Below are 20526 nucleotides of genomic sequence, written 5' to 3'. Positions count from 1 at the left end.
GTAGAACTAACTGCTTGCGGGCTGTAGTGATTCTGTACAGAATGCCATCACTGTCTATTGTCAATTTGTCCCATTCTCTGAATAGGCATTTTGTCTTTGGACTGAATTTCTTTTGCTCTTTAACTGGCGGTTTGGAACCAGACAGTTTGAAATTGAGCACAGGACGGATGACCGGATCAGATTCTTGTGCTTCTCTTATCCCATCTTTTGGGATCGAGCTGGTTGTTGCAGTGGTTGTCTCACCTTCAGCTGATACTGCCATAGATGCAGCTGAAAATGACCAAGGTACAACAGCCTCTTTCTGTACCTCAACTGCTTGTATCGTGGCGGAGATGGTGTCTGGTGGAAGCTCCTCAGAACATTCTCTCATCAGTGACTCTACATCCAGTGGCATCCTTGACAAAGCATCTGCATCACCGTTCTCTCTGCCTGGCCTGTACTTTATTGTAAAGTGGAAATCAGCCAAGTCTGCAACCCACCTGGAAGTGGTTGCGTTCAGTTTTGCAGTAGACAGAATGTAGCAGAGCGGGTTGTTATCGCTGTATACAGTGAAGGTCGGAGCATAGTACAAATAGTCATGGAACTTATCAGTGATTGCCCATTTTAGAGCTAGAAATTCTAGCTTGCTCGAGTGGTAGTGATAGTTCTTCTCAGCTGCTGTTAAGGTTCGAGAGCCATAAGCAATGACCCTAAGCTTCCCCTCTTGCTTTTGATAAAGAACTGCTCCCAAGCCTTGGTGTGACGCATCAGTGTGTACAACAAATGGCTGAGTGAAATCAGGGAAACCTAAAACTGGTGGGTGAAGCAAATACTCAATCAGCTGTTCAAGTGCCTGTTGATGCTGGTCAGTCCACAGGATTGGCTTGTTTGAGGGCACCACATGACTTACTTTCTTTGTTTTTGTTTTCCATGGGTGGTCAGGTAATTTCTCTGAATCTGCTTTCAGGAGGTCATACAGGCAGCAGGCACTCCTAGAAAAGTCTTTGATGTACTGTCTGTAGTAAGTGAGTAAACCAAGCATTTTTCTGAGCTGGCCCACAGTCTCTGGTCTGATTTCTTTCAATGCTCTTACTGCTTCAAAATCGGCTGGGTCAACTCGGCTGCCCTCTGCAGACACTATTCTGCCCAAATAACGGACCTGGGGTTTAAAGAGATCACACTTACTTGGCTTGAGTTTAATGCCATACTCTCTGAGACGCTGCAAAACTTTTCGCACATCATTCACATGGCTGTCGAATGTTTTACTGAAAACTAGCGTGTCGTCCAGATAAGGAATGCAGATGTTATCCCGGAGCCCTTCCAAACACTCCTCCATACACCGCTGAAAAGCTGCAGGAGCGTTCATGAGGCCGAATGGCATACGTATCCACTCATAGAGTCCCCATGGGGTCACAAATGCTGTCAGTGGTCTGCTCTCTTCAGAGATGAACCCCTGGTGATACGCTTTCCCCTGATCTAAGAGGGAGAACCAGGAATTACCACCTAAACTGTCCATGATGTCTTGGACCCGAGGGATGGGCTGGCAGTCGGGATGTGTCTTTCTGTTCAGGTCTCTGTAATCTATACACAACCGGAGGGTCCCGTCCTTCTTACGAACGCACACGACAGTTGAAGAATATGAAGAGTTTGACTTCCTAACCCAGCCCTGGACTATGAGGTCATAAATGTAACCCTTCATCTCCTGATACAGTGGCCTGGGCACTGACATGTATGTGCGCTTTACTGGTTCAGAGTCCTTTAGAGAAATAGTCATTTTCAATCGTTCAATGCAGCCAATGTCATTGTCTGATCTGGAGAAGGAGTGACACTCTTCTCTAAGCATTTGCCTAACAACCTCTCTCTGTTCTTCGGTTAGGTGAGTTAAATCTACTGGTGGATCCCACTGTTCAGTAGCAGTACATGGGGTTCGAACGCTGGTGTGATTCACTGTGGCTGGGGTGACAGTTTTTTCAAAGACTTGGGCAGGTAACACAGTCATAATGGTTTGTACTGTACCGATTATTGTGCGTCCTAGCAGGGCAATGTCGTGGTCAGTGGGGTTAGAGACATCAAGCAGGATAACTGGAAAAACACCTTTCCTGACTCTGACTAGTGTGTCAAAGAACTCAAGGTCGTCTGGCCACTGCGGGTTCAGGTCTGGCTGGAAAAGCATTGTCATGTCATCTTTGAAAGGCTGGGAAGCTACACGGCACTCAATCTGAATGCTACTGTGTTTTGGTACAGCAACCTTCTCTTTCTTGGTTTTCACTGCGTATTCATCTGTCTGTTCTGCGCTAACAGCCTGTATAAAAGCTCTCACCTTGTTTCTATTGAGGCTTGGGAAAGCTGTTTTTACTGTACTGTATCGTTTAGTCTTTTCGGTCATTGTCAGGATGTGCTCGATAACATTGAAACCTATGATGGGATGTGATAGGTGACAGCCTTTCATTACCAGCACCGGGATGATCAGTTCCTTTGTTTGGTCAGTTTCAGAGGCTAGCCGAAAAGTTGTTTCAATCCATCCCAGGTACGGCATTTCAGTCCCATTTGCTGCAGTCAACCTTAGATCATCAGGTGAGTCCAGAATTTCTGAAACATCTCTCAGCCTTGCGTTTGGGAGAGATTCCTCTTTCATCAATGACCGATACCTGAGAGCCTGTGTCCCATAGAGCTTGGAGGTGGTGGCGATTCAGGTGACACTCAATAAGGCACTGTCTGCCTACTAGCGAGGTGACCTTACGGGGGTGGCAACCTTGAGCTAGGGATGGTAAGGAGTGGGCATTTTCCTCTGTACAGGAAAACCTTTCACTATTAGAGTCAATTTTCAGTTGAGTGCATTTTTCCTTATGTTTAGTCCAATATTGGTTTTGACATACTTTGGAACAGTACAGTGTCTCTTTACATGATGAACATTGTTTCAGGTTCTCAAATGAATCTTCTCTGGCACAATTTGCACATTCCTGGGACTTTTTGGTAGCTACGGTTAACACTCGTCCCTCAGCGGTAACCCGTTTCCGTTTAAAGGGGCCTCCCTTGATGGTCTGGCTCCCCGGATTTTACATCCAGCTTGAAAATGTTCTCCACTCCCACATCGGAAGCAGTGTGTGCAGCGTGCATCTGTTCTGGCCTGCTGGCAGACAAAACACCTCCTTGGAGCTTGAGCAGAGTGGTTGGTATACCGGTTAGGTGCATATTGATGCTGCGCAGGGTCAGGTGCTTGGGACCGACTGTAGTTGCTGTAATACTGCTGCTGGGAAACAGGTGGCTGGGGGTCCCTATTTGGCCTCCTAACTGGGGGTGGGGCATAGGCACAAGGCGGTGACTGAAACATAGGCTGCTGTAATGTCTCTTTAATCTGAGCAATCTCTGCACTGAGACCTTTTAGAGAAGCTACACCTGTCTTAAGTTCAGCTAACTCTGTTAACAGTCCTGCGGGTATCGTAGTTTTGGCTTCCTTCACAGGACTCTTTGCAGATGGCGTATCTTCTAACTGGACTACACTTACAGTTGTAGCAGGCTGTGGGGCATTAAACCGCTTTTTGTTTCGTCTTTCTCTCTCATTAGCACACGCAATGTTAAGCTTCTCTAGCAAAACCTCATCTGATGTTTTGCTCTCTAGCAGGAGAGGCTGCATGTCAATCCTGATACTGTCACTCTGGAGACCCGTAAGGACTGTGTGAAAACACATGCTCTGGACTAGAGCAGGGTCATACTTAAGCCCTGATTCTGACTCCTGGGATGCAAACAGTACTTTTTGCCTCAAATCTAAAACGCGCATCAGGAAACTTTGAGGGGTCTCCTTGCTATGCTGTGCTTCTGAAGCTAGCTGTTTGTAAAGCTCTGTTGCACTCTTCTCTTGGAAGTGGGAACGCAGGATACATCTAAGTGTGGGAAGAGTTAGCTGGGGTTTACCTTCCAAGTAGCTGCGTAGCTGTGAGCCTGGAGAAATAGCCCTGACTACTGCGTCTACTATTTCTACCTCAGGATATCCTCTATCCTCCATTTTCAATCTGATGGACAAGGCTGGAAAAAATCAGTTTTTCTTTCTGGCCCGGTTCACCTATCTGACCAGAAATTTTAAACTCTTTGCGCCAGTATGAGCTGGGCTGTGCATTGGGTGAGAGCGGCACGCTCCCCTGAAGATTGGCATGTTGTTGGGGCTGACGCAGAGAATCACTGGCTTTGGCTGCAATAATCTGCTCAGTTCCCACCCCTTGTTGTGGAGTTACAGTTCTCAATTCCTCTATTCTGTGATGTGTTCCGGCTGGTTCAATATCATGGTCAATTTGCCCTGTTTTGTTATCTATGCCACTGATCATCTCTGTCATTTCGTCTCTAAGTAGCAACAATTCCGACATGCCGCCATCTTCTAACTCTGCAACTTCCTCTCTTTCAAGGAACAACATAATGCGAGTCATTAATGCTATGCGGGATTTGTCTTTAACATCTCTTCTCTGTTCGCCTGATATTTCAAGGAAATCACATATCTCTAGTAATTTGTCTTTAGTCAGGGTGTGCAATTCTCCTACTACCTCTTCCTGTAGTTCTTCCAAGGTGCTTGTCATGTTGACAGAACAGGAGGAACTTTTACTGTGCAGGAGTTGACTCTGAATTAGATGGTCCTTACTGTCTCTGATGGTCGATCAATGGCCTCAGTTGACACGTACTTAACCACTAACTTCCAACTTCCCTCGAACAGCAACACTTTCCTCACTGCAGCCTGCCTGAGTTGTTATGTGGAGATTTAGCTGGCTCAGGGTGTGGAAACTGGACATCTGAGCAGCAATCTCAGCGGAGCCTCCAAAAATGTTACGCCCCTGAAAACAGGGGAGAAATAATCACGAGAGTGATACGGTGTTGTATTCTCAATTTAACGTTTAGTTGAATGATTTCACAAAAGTAACACATTACAAAACAACAGAAAAACCATTATACAAATAACACAGCAAAATATCTTATTAACAACGTACATGTTCATTCACAATCGACATAAAATGGCAGCTACTCTCAGTACGATGCTATTCTTCACTTCAACCGAGCAGGGCTAATATTACTCTCTTCAAACTTAACTCTAACTTCCTCAAAACGTTACTAAGACACACCTTAAACATTCTTGACATGTTAGTGAGTTATAACATGTAATTACTATTTTTATCATCAATAAAGTACCTGAAAACAGGGGAGAAATAATCACGAGAGTGATACGGTGTTGTATTCTCAATTTAACGTTTAGTTGAATGAGAAAAAGACCGCGATTTTCCCCAGGAATATGGGTGGAGACCAGAGCAATCGATCTCCGGCTCATAGATTAAGAGCATTTCGTAGATCACAGATTAACACTTTTAGGCACTACAAAATCAAGTAATCAATATAACATTTACACATTACTCTCACAATTCGTACCATTTGACAGATTTGAACTTTAACACAATTATATGAATGTTATCAATCTTTATCAACTGATACTGAATGCATCTTTTTAACCTTAGATGTTTTAAGATCCTCACATACTATGAACTTACTAATACTTTTTAAATGTATAACAGGCTATGACTATTTCCTTTAACCTGTCACACATGCAAGTGGCTTACTGAACGAATCCTCACCATCAGTAGCTGCAATTTGGCAGTATGCCCAGAACCTATTTTGAGAACGGTCTGTCACATGTCATGGCCTCTACAAGGTGTCAGGGATGCAGGCCCAACATGGCCCATGTTGACTCCAATGCTTCCCACAGTTGTGTCAAGTTGGCTGGATGTCCTTTTGGGTGGTGGACCATTCTTGATACACACGTGACTACTGAGCATGAAAAACCCAGCAGCGTTGCAGTTCTTGACACAAACTAGTGTGCCTGGCACCTTCTAACATATCCTGTTCAAAGGCACTTCAATATTTTGTCTTGCCCATTCACCCTCTGAATGGCACACATACACAATCCATGTCTCCATTGTCTCAAGGCTTACAAATCCTTAATTTAACCTCCTCCCCGTCATAGACACTGATTGAAGTGGATTTAACAAGTGACATCAATAAGGGATCATAGCCTTCACCTGGTCAGTCTGTCATGGAAAGAACAGATGTCCTTAATGTTTTATACGCTCAGTGTATATGAGTGTATATAGAAAGTATATATTACATTCCCAATGTCCCCGACAATGACATCAGTTCCCATCTCATAATAGTGAGTCCTGTCACCGGTTTGCAAGGTGCCCTGGACAATGGTGACTTGCAATGATTAGCAGTGCTGATCCACATTGGCAGCTCTTCAGTTCATTTAGCCTCTTTAGCCTGAGTTCATTTAGCCTCTCATCATTTTCCAATAAACATGACTCCATTGAAGAGTTCACTGATCCCCTCTTGTGAGAAGCCTCCACCTGTCACTGGTAGGCTCTCTGAAACAGGCAGCCAGACTCACACATTGCCATTTCTTCCTGTAAATGCGGCTTTCCTTTCCTCCGGTTTATACACCATTCATTTTGTCATCCTTCTCATGTTTGCCTCAGCTGAAAAAACAAATAAAGACACATTGTCAATCATTTTTTTTAAATTAAAAAACTTATTTCAGCTACTCAAAAGTATAATTTCTTGTCATTGACCACATTTATAATAATCATAAGTCTCATGCTGCTGGTATATTGTAAACATGGTGAACAGTGAATGGTCTTCATACTGTTGTAGTGCTGCGGTAGCATAGGCTGGGAGATTACTAGTTTGAAGGCTTCTATCCACTCCCTCTGGTCCTGCTCCTGGTCACACAGGAAGACAAACTGCCTGTCTGGCGTCTCCAAGGTGACTCCGAACCTCCACCTGCCACTGCGGTTCCCCTTAGGCTGGACCTCCCTCACAGAGTAGCCATGGACCTCTGTGCCGATGAAGACAGCTCCTAGTTCCAAAGCATCCTATGGACGGACACACAGCAATACACACAGACACAGCCAGACACACACACACACACACGTTACAACATTCTTCTCCACAAATACAAATGGCTTATGCATGTTCTCTGTTGTCATTACCAGTGAAGTTTTGAAGTAGGACATCTTTCTGTCTGTTAAGTTTAAGACGAACCATCTCTTCTTGAATGTCTCCCATTGCTAAGAACAGAGACAGAATCAGTCCTGGCTGACCATCATACAGGTTGAGTTTCTGGTGCTCTCGGCGTATATCACTTTAGAACTTCACTATGTTCAATGGATTTGATGGATTACTAACCGTTGGGCCGGTTTTCTCCATGTAGCCTTCTTTAATGCTACTTCTGGTTATCAAAGGTACGAGCTGCACAAACAAAAACATAGAAAGGAGACAGATCTGTACCAAGGAAATCCTTGAAAGTATGACGTCACCTGTGACATATTATGTCAGTTACGGCGATACAAGACTTCTACTTTGAAACAGTTTGTACTCACGTCACACTCCCTGGCATTTGGGTCGACTTTCTTGAGGTAAGCAAACCGGGTGGCCCGAATCGCATTGAAACAGGACACAATTTCCTAGAAGGAGAGAGAAATTTGAATCTCTAGACGTCTTCATGACAACGTTTCAATTAAGTTTTGTCATTGGTTATTACCTGGCTGTTGTCATGGTAAACAAACAGGTTTCTGGTCCGTTCTTCCTCCAGGTAGGAGATTTGAAGCCCGTGGGCATGGCCTATCTTTTCCGGCTGGAACACGGCATTGAGGTCCTTCATAGAGATGACTGCTTTGGGCTTCTTGGACTAGGGTCAATAATACACAACAGGCAGCATTATGATGAGCCCTTCTCAGGTATTTTATATTTAACATTTATTTAACCAGGTAAGTCAATTAACAACAAATTCTTATTGACAATGACGGCCTAGCAAGAGGGAAAGGCATCACAACAAGAGACACCACAACTCTACATAAAGAGACCTAAAACAATAACACGACATGGCAGAAACACAGCATGACAACAACACGACATGGCAGAAACACAGCATGACAACAACAGGACATGGCAGAAACACAGCATGACAACAACAGGACATGGCAGAAACACAGCATGACAACAACAGGACATGGCAGAAACACAGCATGACAACAACAGGACATGGCAGAAACACAGCATGACAACAACAGGACATGGCAGAAACACAGCATGACAACAACAGGACATGGCAGAAACACAGCATGACAACAACAGGACATGGCAGAAACACAGCATGACAACAACAGGACATGGCAGAAACACAGCATGACAACAACAGGACATGGCAGAAACACAGCATGACAACAACAGGACATGGCAGAAACACAGCATGACAACAACAGGACATGGCAGAAACACAGCATGACAACACGACATGGCAGAAACACAGCATGACAACAACACGACATGGCAGAAACACAGCATGACAACAACACGACATGGCAGAAACACAGCATGACAACAGGACATGGAAGAAACACAGCATGACAACAACACGACATGGCAGAAACACAGCATGACAACAACAGGACATGGCAGAAACACAGCATGACAACAACAGGACATGGCAGAAACACAGCATGACAACAACAGGACATGGCAGAAACACATCATGACAACAACACGACATGGCAGAAACACAGCATGACAACAACACGACATGGCAGAAACACAGCATGACAACAACACGACATGGCAGAAACACAGCATGACAACAACCAACAACACGACATGGCAGAAACACAGCATGACAACAACCAACAACACGACATGGCAGAAACACAGCATGACAACAACCAACAACACGACATGGCAGAAACACAGCATGACAACAACACGACATGGCAGAAACACAGCATGACAACAACACAACATGGCAGCAACACAGCATGACAAAGCCTTCTGGGCACGTACCCAGGACGACATTTTGTTAGCTGGGTTATCTGATCCAAGAAGATGGAGAGAAGCTACTTAAAGGGAAAGGGGGATACCTAGTCTGTTGTACAACTGAATACATTCAACTGAAATGTGTCTTCTGCATTTCACCCAACTTACATCCTCGTTGGTGAAGTATCTCAAGGTAAAGTCAGTTTCAGAGAGCAGGAATCTCCTTTTCAGGAACTGCTTGTTGTCCTTGCCTTTCTTCCATAGTATTCCTTCGTAAAGTCCTGAATGGGATCCAACCAATACAAAACATTGATTTAGTTAGTATCCCTCGTCTCTTCATACGCAGTATGTTGGTACGTTTGGTTCTATGCCTTGCTCTGTAGACAGAGATGTAATGTCTTGTGTTCCTAGACAATTTGAATAAAATAAATGGACTTATCCATGAAGGCTTGTCAACATTTAGCACTTACCTGAACTATAACCTTGTTGAAGGGAGTTATTCTCTCCTGTGAATTCTCTCCTCTCATACTTAGCACGTATCCACTGATCTTTAAGAACACTGTCAGGAAACCATAAGGTTAAAGATTGAAATACAAAAACTAATATTTTAAAAATACAAATCTTCTGTGTTGAATATATGACTCAACAACGACCACAAACCCTGTAGTATTTGCCAACTCAATCAATTGTAGGCTAATTGACGCCAAGATGTTTCTTCTTCTTCTCTTGAAATAATACTACATCCTTCCACTGAATGATCAACTGTCAAGTCATCACAATTTACACTTCCTTAAATTGCGTGAGTGAATGAAGACATTAATATAGTTCCACTCACACACAGTCCTTCTCCTGTGGCCGGTAGTAGAAGGGCGGAACACACTTCTCATAGAACGCATTGACTACTGCGTTACCCCTTGTCTTCATAAACTACAATTAGAAACATAATAGGAACGTTATAACATAATAATAACATAATCAGCATGTTATAACATGACAACATCAAAGGGATTGTGACTATTGAGTGATCTTGAGAGTACATCCTTCAAGGTGTAAAGGTCCTTGGTACACTCCTGGGCCATTGTGACATGTTAAACTGTACCTCTACTAGGGAATCATCCCAGAAATCCAAGCGTAAGGACTTTATCTGGCTGATGGCAGGAAAGTCCCGATGTGTCCCAGAACAGTTCACACATACAAACACACCAAGTTTGTATGAGGCCCAGTCTGGCTCTGTGAATAGCAGTAATATGACACTGTATCAATCAATCAGACACTGGAAATGTTTGCAGCCTGTATACCTTTGTACCATATTACTATAGTTTGGATATTGGACTTTGTAGTATGTCATGCCTTGATTGGTTGTTTTTTCTAGGCTGGTTGATGAGTTGTAGAGAGTTACTGGAAAGGAGGAACCCTTGTAATCATTGACTGAATGGACTTTAACTTCCCCCAAAATAAGTTCTTTAAGACATGCCATGGTTGTACTAATTTTACTTTTTAGTCATTTAGCAGACGCTCTTATCCAAAGTGACTTCTAGTTAGTGCATTCATCTTAAGATAGCTAGGTGAGACAACCACATCACAGTCGTAGTAAGAACATAATCAGCAGTGAAATCCAGTGGAATAAATGCAAATGCAAATATAACTCACATATCTTACATGGCTTAGGTTTTTGCTCATGCTCCACATTCTATAAACAATTGACAACCACACTGAAATAGTTTATCATTAATATGAAATAGTCACATAGAAGACATAGCTTCTGTTTGTGGGTCCCTCAATATTTCACTACTTTAAACTTTTGTTTTACAGTTCCTATCTGTACCATATCCTAACCACAATGGTAACCTAAATATGTCAAATGTTAGAGGCTATCAATAATGTTTTAACATGTATTCTATTAAATATAACTCACCAGGGGCCCCACAGTCGGCACAATGGTCGTTGCTGGGCTGTTTCACCATATCAAGCAAAATCTTCTTATTTCTCTCCGGACTTGCCATAAGTAAATCGGCTATTCTTCTGCCTCAATCAAGTCCCAACAAACGAATTTCTTATTTTACTTAGGTCTATGCCTTTTCATTCACTCAAATGTATTACTTCTATAACAGGTGTCAGGACATTTTTTGTTGTTGTTGCACTTGACCGCGGTCACTGGCCGACGTTTCCTTTTCTCACTGGCATAGCAACATGACGTTTATTGTTCTTCACACAAACACTCACTATCAAATAACAATGAGTAGGGGAAGTGAAAAAGGCGTTACCAAATATTACGCATAATTTATAAACGGACAAGTAGGCCTGAGAGAATAGTCATATCCAAGAAAAACAACTGTACTTGATTTTATACTATATATTACAACAAAATATATCGAGATAATATATAATGTCTTGAAAATGTCACCAAAGTTAATTCATATTCATATTGAAATGTAAATAAATAAAATATCTTAATATATAAAAACGAACGCACTTGAGATGAAAGTCAGTGAGATTTCAAATGCAGCATAAATAACCTGGAGAGCGGGGGAACATGAAGTGCCTCGGAACGAAGTATGCGTGATCCTTGTCTCTGCATCGGCGTGAGATCGGCGAACAACGAAAGGGCAAAAGTTTGAATGAATAACCTGTCAAATCACGATTACAATGTGGGTTGCAAGGCGATTTATGTCTTTAATCGCCCGGAGAGGTATGCACAAATGTTTTATTCAAGCTGTCAAGTTTCTCGTAACTTCTTAATTTTTTCAGGTGCTCTTTGTTAGCGGGTGGGTATAATTTGTGGAACGTTCCAACAGGAATCTGTTCCAAAAACTGCGGAAACAAGGTTGCCAACAAACACCGCATACAAAGTTGATACCGGGTAGGAAGTGGGCTATTTAATTGTTTCACTCACCACATTTATTCCGAAAATGTATGTCCTCACTCTGGTAGCTTATGGACAAACTTAAAGAATAAACTACGTGGTGAGTTGATGCCTATTCGGCAGCTAGTTAGCTAGGTGAATTGATCATGCTACATTGTATGCGTTGTTTGTTGACAACCTTGTACTTTACGAAGTTTTTGCAACAGATTCCTGTTGGAACGTTCCACAAATTATACCGCCCCCTATTATGTGTTACCATCTATTCTTGCAGGGCAGTATGGCTTATTCTACCAACCCCAGGGCTCACTCCCCAAACTAGAATTCCGGTATCTCAACTGCACGTGCTGCTGGAGGAGTCGGATCCCAGTCGCAGGCTTTGAAACCCTTAATGACACCCTCTCTTCATCTACTACTGCTTGCGACGACAACAAGTCGCTGGACGCATACTATACGTCAGAGCAGCGAGGTGTCATTCTGCAGCTCCTCAACAATGCGGCAGAGTCGGAGCTTGCTGCTGTCAAGCTCCTTCGTGGCCGCAAGTCTGTCAACATTGTGGAATACAGGACTAGAAATGGACCTTTTAAAAATCTCGAAAGCGTCACTAATGTGCCGCTTCTGAAACACAAAAGTGCTGTCATTGTCTTCAACTCCATCCTCAACCCTCCGGAGAAGAAGGAGAAAAGAAAAGTAAAGATCCAGCTAGCCAAGTTCATCAGACCAGAGGTGGAAAGGACCTGGCTAGAGGTAAGATGATTTAGCTAGACTGATGGTCTGGATGTTGATGGCACAGTTGGGCAGCCCACAGGGTCAGTCCCCGCTGTCATTTCACCATAGAAATACATCAGTGTTATTACATGTGTATTAATCCATCTTTCTTCCAGGAAGCAAATTCCATAGTGTCCATTGTGTGTGGAGTGAATAAAATAGCCTGGGCGCACATGGATCGTGGCATGAACGTGTTGGAGTGGAAACATGAGGATTGCCACAACTTTCTGAAGGGAACCTACATGGCTTCTGCCTACTTGGATGACGTAAGTTGAATGTTTCCGACCAAGGTATTCTTGCATTTGGGTAAGTAGGTTAGCCCTGAGACATGACTGTGCAGACTCATATGGCGTCAGTCTACAGCCATGTCACGGGGCTAGGTTTTAGCTTAGCACATAATCATTGACTCTGTAATATCCAAATAGCCTAACTCCTGTACTGAATCACATCTCATTATGTGCCATAACGTCACCAGATATCCAGTGTGGTATCCCACCTCCCCACAGCTGACTTCTTCGTTGTGGAAAAGACGTCCATCTCCCTTCAGAACACTGCCCTGTACCCAGTAATGGCTCACATGCGTACAGTGGAGGCTATGCTGTTCGCCCTGCTGGAGCCCCGCTACACCCAGCCTGACAACACTGCTCCACCCAAGGTGCTCAACATGATGCGCACCGCCGTCGGCCGCCATTTTGGCCTCATGGTGGGTGACTCCCGCACCAGCGGGGCCCAGGCGATGCAACAGATGATGACGGAGTCAGTGACTCAGAAGATTCCGAGGGTGACATTCCCTCACAACCTGTTGGTGAAATACAGGAATTCCTTCCAGATGGGCGGGCGGAGTCGGGGGGAGGAGCTGTGTGACGCCATGTTGCAGGCTGTGGCGTTTTACGAGCTGCTCAGTGAATCGAGTTAATGTTACAGCGACAATTTCCACGCTCCATTTTCACCAGACTGAAACTAGTAGACTGTGTACAGTATGTGTGACCTGGTGGGGTCGAAGTTCAAAGAGCTAACCAGAGAGACCTGCATATTGGAGGCTTGATGGAAATTGACACTAGCTTATATTTAAATGTATACTACAACACTTCCCACCTGTAGAGTCAGATGGTATTGCACTTGAGGTGTCAGTTCAGGCCCCAGCAGCTGTACTCAAGCCTTTCCTCGTACAGACACCACACATCAGGCTTTCTTCACTTTCCCATGAATAGAAATGTTCTCAGGGCCACTAGTAAAGCAGAACAGGCTTGAATATGTACAGTGATTTGTAATGTGACCACCTACATCTGTACCTTTGTGGGCAAATGTTTAATGCCTTCAAAGCCTGAAATACCACTGATTTTAAACACCAACTCACTGAACCAGCTTAAAATAAAAAGTAACATACATGTTTTTATTTTTATGCATGAATATAAAAATAGGATTATTTCAATTATACATTTTGAATGAATAGAGTAAACTTAAACTTACCACTCAATGTAAAAAAAAAAAAAAGTGTACAGCAAAATATGTCATGAACACCCATATTGCCTACATTCACTAAATCACAAGTCATTAACATGGGGGGAGATGATGGCATTAACCTTCCTGTCATCCAGAAATGTTGCAGATCTGTTTGTGTAGTCTTGCTGGCTTAAATGGTCATTGTCATGGGAAATCATCTGCAAGGAGTCTCACAGTAGCCTTCGGGAGGCCAAGGTGAATACTGCTGAGGTAATGCAGAAACAGCATTCATAAGTCATCTTGCACAATCCTTTTAATTCTAACTTTGTTTTCTCTTAGTAGAAATGAATAAGGTGCTCTCATGTAGTGTATTGACTCACCGGCCTTGGCCCTGCTGATTTCTCTCTGATTGGCACATGGTGCGGAGGACAGGCAGGTAGTCCACGGCAACAGCCTGCTTGTTTCCCAAGGTGCAGAAGGCTCTGCTTGAGAGGACGGTTCTGATGATGTCATATCTCCTTTCGACCACACTGGAAGACAAACTGCTGTTGAGATACCACACTGACTCAATGGAACTGGAGCTTTACAATGAGTTCTATTAAGTTTAATCTAATATCAAGGTTTTGTTTGCAATAATGCTAATTTCTGACAACATTAAACTTGAGTGTTAACTTCACATAAGCATGTATGGTAATTTAGAGGACTGAGCTGCCAACGCATTTCTTACAGTGAAAAAATACCAGAACAAATCAGGAAACTGCACTCACCTAGGATCACAGGAAGTGGTCTGATTGACATTGAAACTTTGTCTGGGTAGGGCAACAGGGAGGGTGAGTTTCTCCATCACCCTCCCCCTCTGCTCCCCCTCCAGCCTCTGGGATCCAGTCCACCCCTCAGACACCCTGGCCAGGCACCTGTGGAAGCCAAGGCCCTCTACTGCAGCCTGGATCTCCAAAGTCCTCTCACACCACCACCTACAGCCCCCATCCTCCTCTCTCATCTCATCTAGCAGTCCATCCTTAACCTCTGCCCCTGTCCAGAGAAAAGCCCCTGGTCTGCATGGGCCAGCCTTATGTGAAGACTCACTCTGTAGAGAGGTATCAATGAAGGACATGAGGTCCATAAAGTCAGTCATTGCATCTAAGCAGTGGTACACCAAGCCATCTGCCGCCTTCTCAGTTTGAAGTTTGTCATTAACAGTCTCAGTAATATTTGATACACTTGGATGAGCCCTCCTCAGAGACAGTGAGGCTCTGTAAGGCTTTACTAACATGCTGTGAGCTGATCTGGAATCAGATGTTGGCACACATTTCTTTCTCCTCAGCCTGGAGCCAGAGGACACCTTAACTGGACTGGTCTGATCCAGGATCAGTGGGATCTGAGGGTGGTGGATGTCAGGGGGTGTTGGCTCACTCTGAAGCCTAGGGCGAGTCACTTTCTTTGGGGTGAGGAGAGGACTGGGCTGGGTCCTGACTGGTAGGGGAAGGAGGAGCTCTAGGTTTGAGTAGAGCAAAGCTACACCTTTCCTCCAGCTCTCAGTAAGGATCTCCATCAGCTTGATGGTGTCTGGTTTAGCCCAGGACTGGCACTGAGGAATCAAAGAGAAAGGCACCTCATACAGTTATACTGTCATTCAATGTTATCTGAATAAATGCATTGCATGTTCATCTAGTTCAAGTTCACAGAGCCTCTGAGGTGACGTGCCTTTAGAGTGGTCTGCAGGTCATGGCCGAGGCCAGAGTTCAGGAGCCCCAGCATGCTCTGAGTGCAGCCCACGTCACAGGGCGGATGGCGGGGAGAAGTATTTTCACCCACTGCAATGTCTTCCACTGCAGCAACATCCAGAGCTAGGGTTTTCCAAAACAATCAAGTGATTCAATTGTAAGACTTGACGTAAACTCTTTTAGACAGGGACCAAGAACTAAGGGGTCACAATACATGTGATATACTAACACACCTAGCCATTGAAGTTAGTTAATAGTTTGTCATCACTCACTTCCATGCACACCACCTGCAGGGTCCTTCAGTGGGGTTGCCCTCTGAGATGCTTGTCCTCCTCCACTGCAGACCCAGAGCTGCAGCTGCAATAGGCTACGTCTGATGTCTATCTGGTTCAGGGTCACCAGAGAGGTGATGTCCCCAGCATCCATCCTGACGTTCTCAGCCAGACACAGCAGCTGCAGATAACTGCAAACGTTCACCTGGGAGGGTACACAACACAGACAGAAACTAAATGGAGTAGCAGCTTCATACCATACCATGCACATTAGATGAGGGGATGCAATGGTGCCAAGATGCTTGACTCACTACTGAAGGGTTTTTAAAAAGGATTGCTTCAAAGTTGCCATCAAACTTTGCCTTGAAGGAGGGATCTGAAGACAGTTTTGGTGTTATGATTCAACTTCGTCATTTTCAATCCAATTGAATTCATATTTTTCAGTATGCAGTATATACACACACACCACTAGTGGTCAGTATCACAGGTCTCTTGGTTGTCGTCATGAAGGTCTTGATTGCTGTGAGGAATCCCACATCATCATCAAATACGACGTCAACCTGCGGGAGAGCAGGTACAGCTCGGTCACTTCATTAAAACTACAGTTATGTGGTCTAGTCTGCAACCTATAGCACAGCTATACAACTGACTGCTGTGTGGTTTACCTCTTCAAATAGAATGAGTGATGTGGACATCCTTTTACTCCGGCTACCTGTTGGTGGCTCTTCAATGTCTGGTGACAGTTGACTGACTAACTGAGGGTTAATAATATCTGCCTTCTTCACGGTCTTGAGAGAGACAAAACCTGTAGGAAATAATATCAACAATTAAACAAAAAGACTAACCATAGCCACACCAGAGGAGGCTGGTGGGATTAGCTATAGGAGGATGGGCTCATTGTAATTGATGGAATAAATAGAAAGATATCAAGCACATCAAACATATGGAAACCACACGGTCGGCTCCGTTGCATTCATGCCATTCCAGCTATTACAATGAGCCCGTACTCCTCCTGGTGGCTCCTCCCACCAGCCTCCCAAGATCCACACATGCCTATGTGTGGTTAACTAAACTTGCAAGGTGTTTCCTGTTTTTCTTAACTGTTTGGTAGGTGCTCATCCTGTTTTGTAGATAACGAAGGGCCATCTAAGTTTGTGATCTCTGGATTACTCTTCTTCTTGAAGAAGTTAGCCAGCATCATGGAGGCTGCACTGCCACCTCTCTTATGGTGGGAGCTACGAGGGGGCTGAGGCCTCTTCCTATAGGATGAGAAAACCTTTTTTGGAGAGGCCACTTTACCTGTGTGAGGAGAGCACAAAATAGATGTAACCCACAGTCTCCATTGGACATACACCATACAAAATAGTTCCTGTCACTTTAAATAAGTGATTTTCAGTAGATGGTTATGCTTAGACTGCAAAAAAGTACTTTTCAGTAGCTGGGTGTGCTTACCAGCTACTGTGTCAGATTTAGTTGAAGTGTTGTTGTAGCTACTGAGATGAGATGGTTTGAAGGTGGTGCTTCCCTGGATCTCCACCAGGTGAGATTGGGTGGCCTCCTTCAGTTGAGTCAGGATGTGGCGACCACTGCGCTGGGAGGAGGCGTTCACTTCGAACACCTGGAGAGGCCAAGGAAATGAGCAGTCAAGACAGCCATCTTACATATATTACACAGGTTAGAAGATGATTGGATACACCTGTATGTATGAAAGCTAACCTGTTTTGGTGAATCATATGACTGAATGAACATGAGCCAGCCTCTCCTGGTTCTCTGCTTTACCCATCTTATCCAATTACCCACAAACTGTCATTTAAAAGTTAAAAATTACCGAGTGGCGCAGCAGTCTAAGGCACTGCATCTCAGTGTTAGACGTGGCACTACAAACACCCTGTTTCAAATCCAGCTTTATCACAACCGACCGTGATTGGGAGTCCCATAGGGTGGCGCACAGCGCTGTTCGGGTTTGGCTGGTGTAGGCTGTCATTGTAAATAAGAATTTGTTCTTAACTGACTTGCCTAGTTAAATAAAAGGTTACACATGGAAGACCTACAGTCCCACTCACAAGTAGTCCCACACTGACCTTGAAGCCTAGCTCCTGAGCGCAGGCGTATACTGAGGCAGTCTTGCCGACCCCTGGAGGTCCTGTGATCAGCATGGTGCTACACAGATCTTCCTCCCCGTCCTCCTCCACCCTAGTCTCTCCCTGGAAGTCACCACAGTCCCACGAGTCTGCACAGCCAAACCGGAGGTCAACGCTACAATCAATGTTATTCATGGAAGATTCATCGTCAGTGATGTTTCTTGATTTTTTATAATACAGTGGGTGGTTTCATTTTACACATTTTCCCCCATCAATTCATAACATCTAAAAAAATATATTTTTTTACCATTGCTGTTGGCGTTTTCCTCTAGTTTCCTGTCTCGCTCTTTTCTCCTCTCTTCACAGTCAGCTCTCCGTTTCCATTTCTTTAACCAACTGCAAACAGAAATAAGGAAATGCATTTAAGACACCATACTATAAAAGCTAAACATTGAAGGAGCTAGCAGTGGTGTTAGCAACTCACCTGTGTAACTTCTTTACAGAGACAGAGTTGCCTATTACCTCACTGGAGTGCTGAGGGCAGTACTTATCTGTCCACAGCAAATCCTCAATGTTGTGAACTTCACAACAGAAAAATAAAGGTACATATTTTAAAAACCTATGGCAGATCCCAATCAATGACAGAGCTAAAGCACCTCTGTATTCTAGTGGTCAGGGACATACATAGTTAGGACATACAAAATTGGACAAAGAAAAGTAAACACTGATTGTTGTTGAAACTACAATGTATTAGGAATCATCACCTCTCCTAAGGCATTGCTGTGGTTGGGAAGGATACACCTTCTGAGGAGATTCTGCTTGGTTTGGTGGGTTAGAGGTCAGTTCATGACCTATCCCCAGACCTCGACTTTCCCGCTGTTGCTGCCTGAGTCTTTGTGTTCGGCTCAGCCTGCTTCTTCCAGGCTGACCCCTGGAAGAGGGGATAAGAGACCCCCTGACTTGGTGTTCTAAAGAAGGACTATACCCAGTCAAGCCGGTCTCCTCTAACCCCGGGCTAGACCTTTGGCGCTTGTGTACGGTTTCAAGGTCCTCCTTCTCATTTTGATGTTTCCTCTTTCCTACAGAGCTAGCAGATGTAGCGCCTATCTCTGTCTCTGAAAGAAAAGGCGACCAATAAGACTGAATCTGATACTAGAATATGGCACCACACAGACTGTATACATGACAATAAGAACATGACACAGAATTAGAGTCAACTATAGTCTCTCAATCTTACCGGGACTTTCTGACTCCAGAATTTTATGTTTGTATTTCTTCAGCAGCATAGTGAAGACTCTTCTCACTGGGAACAGTGGGTTAGACAATTTGACCTCTTCAAGAGACCCTTTGCGGGCAGTCCCTGACAACTTCTCTCTCCAGCCAGAAGTAATTGACCCCTTCCTCTCAGTCTGGTTGTGTTTAAGTGTTGACCTGGAACACCAATTCAAAATCCATCTCTGTGAGTGTTGGGGACTATTGGCCTTATTAGTGTCCCGTTTCCTGGTGAAAATGGTTGCCACTTTCTCATCCGAGGTCCTGGTTGTCCCGGAGGCAGACTGCACCGCTGTTTGAATTGTGAGGTTACATGCTATTTCACTCTGACCAGATCCGAGTCCAACTCCTGCTCCATGGCATTTTCCAGTGACATGAGCCAGGTCCACAGACCCCATCACTGCCCTGCCCCTGAATGCCGTGTCAGCACTGGAGCAGCTTGACTCTGAAATCACTATAACATTATTAGGAGGGTCTGAGCAGGAGCCATCCTTGATGAGGCTTGTTCTTGCTTCAGGGTATCTGTTCTGCTTGAATCTGTGCAGCCTACTGGTTGACCGTGACACAGAGAGAGGCACCTCATCATAAGACCCCCCAATATGACAAGGCGCCATCTTAGGTTTCTCTTTCGCCTGCTCAGAAATTAGGCTCTTCCTCCCAAGAGGTTGTGGGGTTATACTGAAGTACTTTGTGATGTCATTGGATTTTGAGCACCCTGCCTTCTTCTCAATGGCCAAGTAGGGCGATAACCACATCTTTCTTGCCTAGTTAAATAAAGGTTAAATAAAAATAAATTCCTTTCTGAAGATGTCACCATTACTGTCATAACATCAAGGGCATTCATATCATTCAAGTTACTTTCACTTTTGTCTTCGAAGTGCCAGATGGCAGCAGGTGCTGTATTAGTTACCTATAAAGTAGCACTTTCACAACCGTTGACACATTGTAACAACATAGACTTAGCTAGTTAGAGAACTTCACTTTCTGATATGAGCTTCTGAACAAGTAAATAATAGCCTCCCGAGAAAGTTACTTTAAACATGCTTACGTTCACGCTAATTTCTTGATTTAGCTATTCCTTAAACATTAATCAACACGCGCAGCCAAATGTTTAAATGTTGTGTAACTTACCGCTTCCGTATGTTCAAATAAATGCGCCAAACCCAGATCAACCAATCAGACAGCAATTTGAGTACTACGTCATGAATATTTTGTCCCGCCGCTAGGCACTGACGTTACAAATCCTTTGGTAGTAGGCTGATCTACATTTTCTGAACATATTAAAATATTCTATA

The 20526-nt window shown here is 44.1% G+C and overlaps 3 protein-coding genes across 8 annotated transcripts; 1 reads left to right on the top strand and 2 right to left on the bottom strand.

The window, feature by feature from the left end:
- Nucleotides 1–62: 62 nt before the first annotated feature.
- On the bottom strand, nt 63–11367 carry LOC109888717 (arf-GAP with dual PH domain-containing protein 2). 2 transcript variants are annotated; one of them, XM_031830966.1, is made up of 11 exons: nt 10727–11367; nt 9911–10041; nt 9647–9738; nt 9282–9370; nt 8980–9092; nt 7547–7693; nt 7386–7469; nt 7192–7254; nt 6996–7073; nt 6650–6878; nt 63–6482 (listed from the first exon to the last, which is right to left on the bottom strand). In XM_031830966.1, the coding sequence occupies exons 1-11, from the start codon at nt 10812–10814 to the stop codon at nt 6451–6453; spliced, it is 1146 nt and encodes a 381-aa protein (XP_031686826.1). In that variant the 5' UTR covers nt 10815–11367; the 3' UTR covers nt 63–6450. The 2 variants fall into 2 exon arrangements, with proteins under 2 accessions (XP_031686826.1, XP_031686829.1); XM_031830969.1 differs by having other exon boundaries at nt 4845–6482; nt 6687–6878; nt 10727–11310.
- On the top strand, nt 11348–14558 carry tefm (transcription elongation factor, mitochondrial). 2 transcript variants are annotated; one of them, XM_031830949.1, is made up of 5 exons: nt 11348–11500; nt 11607–11671; nt 11946–12418; nt 12556–12705; nt 12915–14558. In XM_031830949.1, the coding sequence occupies exons 1-5, from the start codon at nt 11430–11432 to the stop codon at nt 13353–13355; spliced, it is 1200 nt and encodes a 399-aa protein (XP_031686809.1). In that variant the 5' UTR covers nt 11348–11429; the 3' UTR covers nt 13356–14558. The 2 variants fall into 2 exon arrangements, with proteins under 2 accessions (XP_031686809.1, XP_020335491.1); XM_020479902.2 differs by lacking the exon at nt 11607–11671 and having other exon boundaries at nt 11352–11500.
- On the bottom strand, nt 13806–20358 carry atad5b (ATPase family AAA domain containing 5b). Of its 4 annotated transcripts, XM_020479865.2 has the most exons (16): nt 20280–20347; nt 19197–19995; nt 18724–19074; nt 18444–18540; nt 18267–18355; nt 17960–18108; nt 17331–17496; nt 16980–17177; nt 16544–16683; nt 16345–16438; nt 16190–16254; nt 15879–16083; nt 15587–15729; nt 14650–15470; nt 14263–14412; nt 13806–14147 (listed from the first exon to the last, which is right to left on the bottom strand). In XM_020479865.2, exons 2-16 carry the CDS (start codon nt 19984–19986, stop codon nt 14087–14089), a joined length of 3519 nt encoding a protein of 1172 aa, XP_020335454.1. In that variant the 5' UTR covers nt 19987–19995; nt 20280–20347; the 3' UTR covers nt 13806–14086. The 4 variants fall into 4 exon arrangements, with proteins under 4 accessions (XP_020335454.1, XP_031686777.1, XP_020335468.1 ...); XM_031830917.1 differs by having other exon boundaries at nt 19197–20358; XM_020479879.2 differs by having other exon boundaries at nt 13806–14144; nt 19197–20358.
- Between the last annotated feature and the right edge of the window lie 168 nt (nt 20359–20526).

The sequence above is a fragment of the Oncorhynchus kisutch genome, linkage group LG1 (genome assembly GCF_002021735.2).
Source record: "Oncorhynchus kisutch isolate 150728-3 linkage group LG1, Okis_V2, whole genome shotgun sequence".
Taxonomy (NCBI): domain Eukaryota; kingdom Metazoa; phylum Chordata; class Actinopteri; order Salmoniformes; family Salmonidae; genus Oncorhynchus; species Oncorhynchus kisutch.
Note: the sequence above shows the minus strand (reverse complement) of the source record. Positions and strands in the feature narration are given on the sequence as shown.

Bases quoted from the DNA above. Each gene is read 5' to 3' on its own strand.
- LOC109888717 (XM_031830966.1), bottom strand. From the start codon at position 10,814: ATGGCAAGTCCGGAGAGAAATAAGAAGATTTTGCTTGATATGGTGAAA. The intron at 7,470-7,546 runs GTAATAACCAAT...CTCTCCTTCTAG, and splicing joins TTTACCATGACAACAGCCAG to GAAATTGTGTCCTGTTTCAA. The intron at 6,483-6,649 runs GTATGAAGACCA...TTGTTTTTTCAG, and splicing joins GCTACCGCAGCACTACAACA to CTGAGGCAAACATGAGAAGG.
- tefm (XM_031830949.1), top strand. From the start codon at position 11,430: ATGAATAACCTGTCAAATCACGATTACAATGTGGGTTGCAAGGCGATT. The intron at 11,672-11,945 runs GTAGGAAGTGGG...CTATTCTTGCAG, and splicing joins GCATACAAAGTTGATACCGG to GGCAGTATGGCTTATTCTAC. The intron at 12,706-12,914 runs GTAAGTTGAATG...TAACGTCACCAG, and splicing joins CTTCTGCCTACTTGGATGAC to ATATCCAGTGTGGTATCCCA.
- atad5b (XM_031830917.1), bottom strand. From the start codon at position 19,986: ATGTGGTTATCGCCCTACTTGGCCATTGAGAAGAAGGCAGGGTGCTCA. The intron at 17,497-17,959 runs GTCAGTGTGGGA...TGGCCTCTCCAG, and splicing joins CTCAGGAGCTAGGCTTCAAG to GTGTTCGAAGTGAACGCCTC. The intron at 15,730-15,878 runs GTGAGTGATGAC...GGAAAACCCTAG, and splicing joins TGCAGGTGGTGTGCATGGAA to CTCTGGATGTTGCTGCAGTG.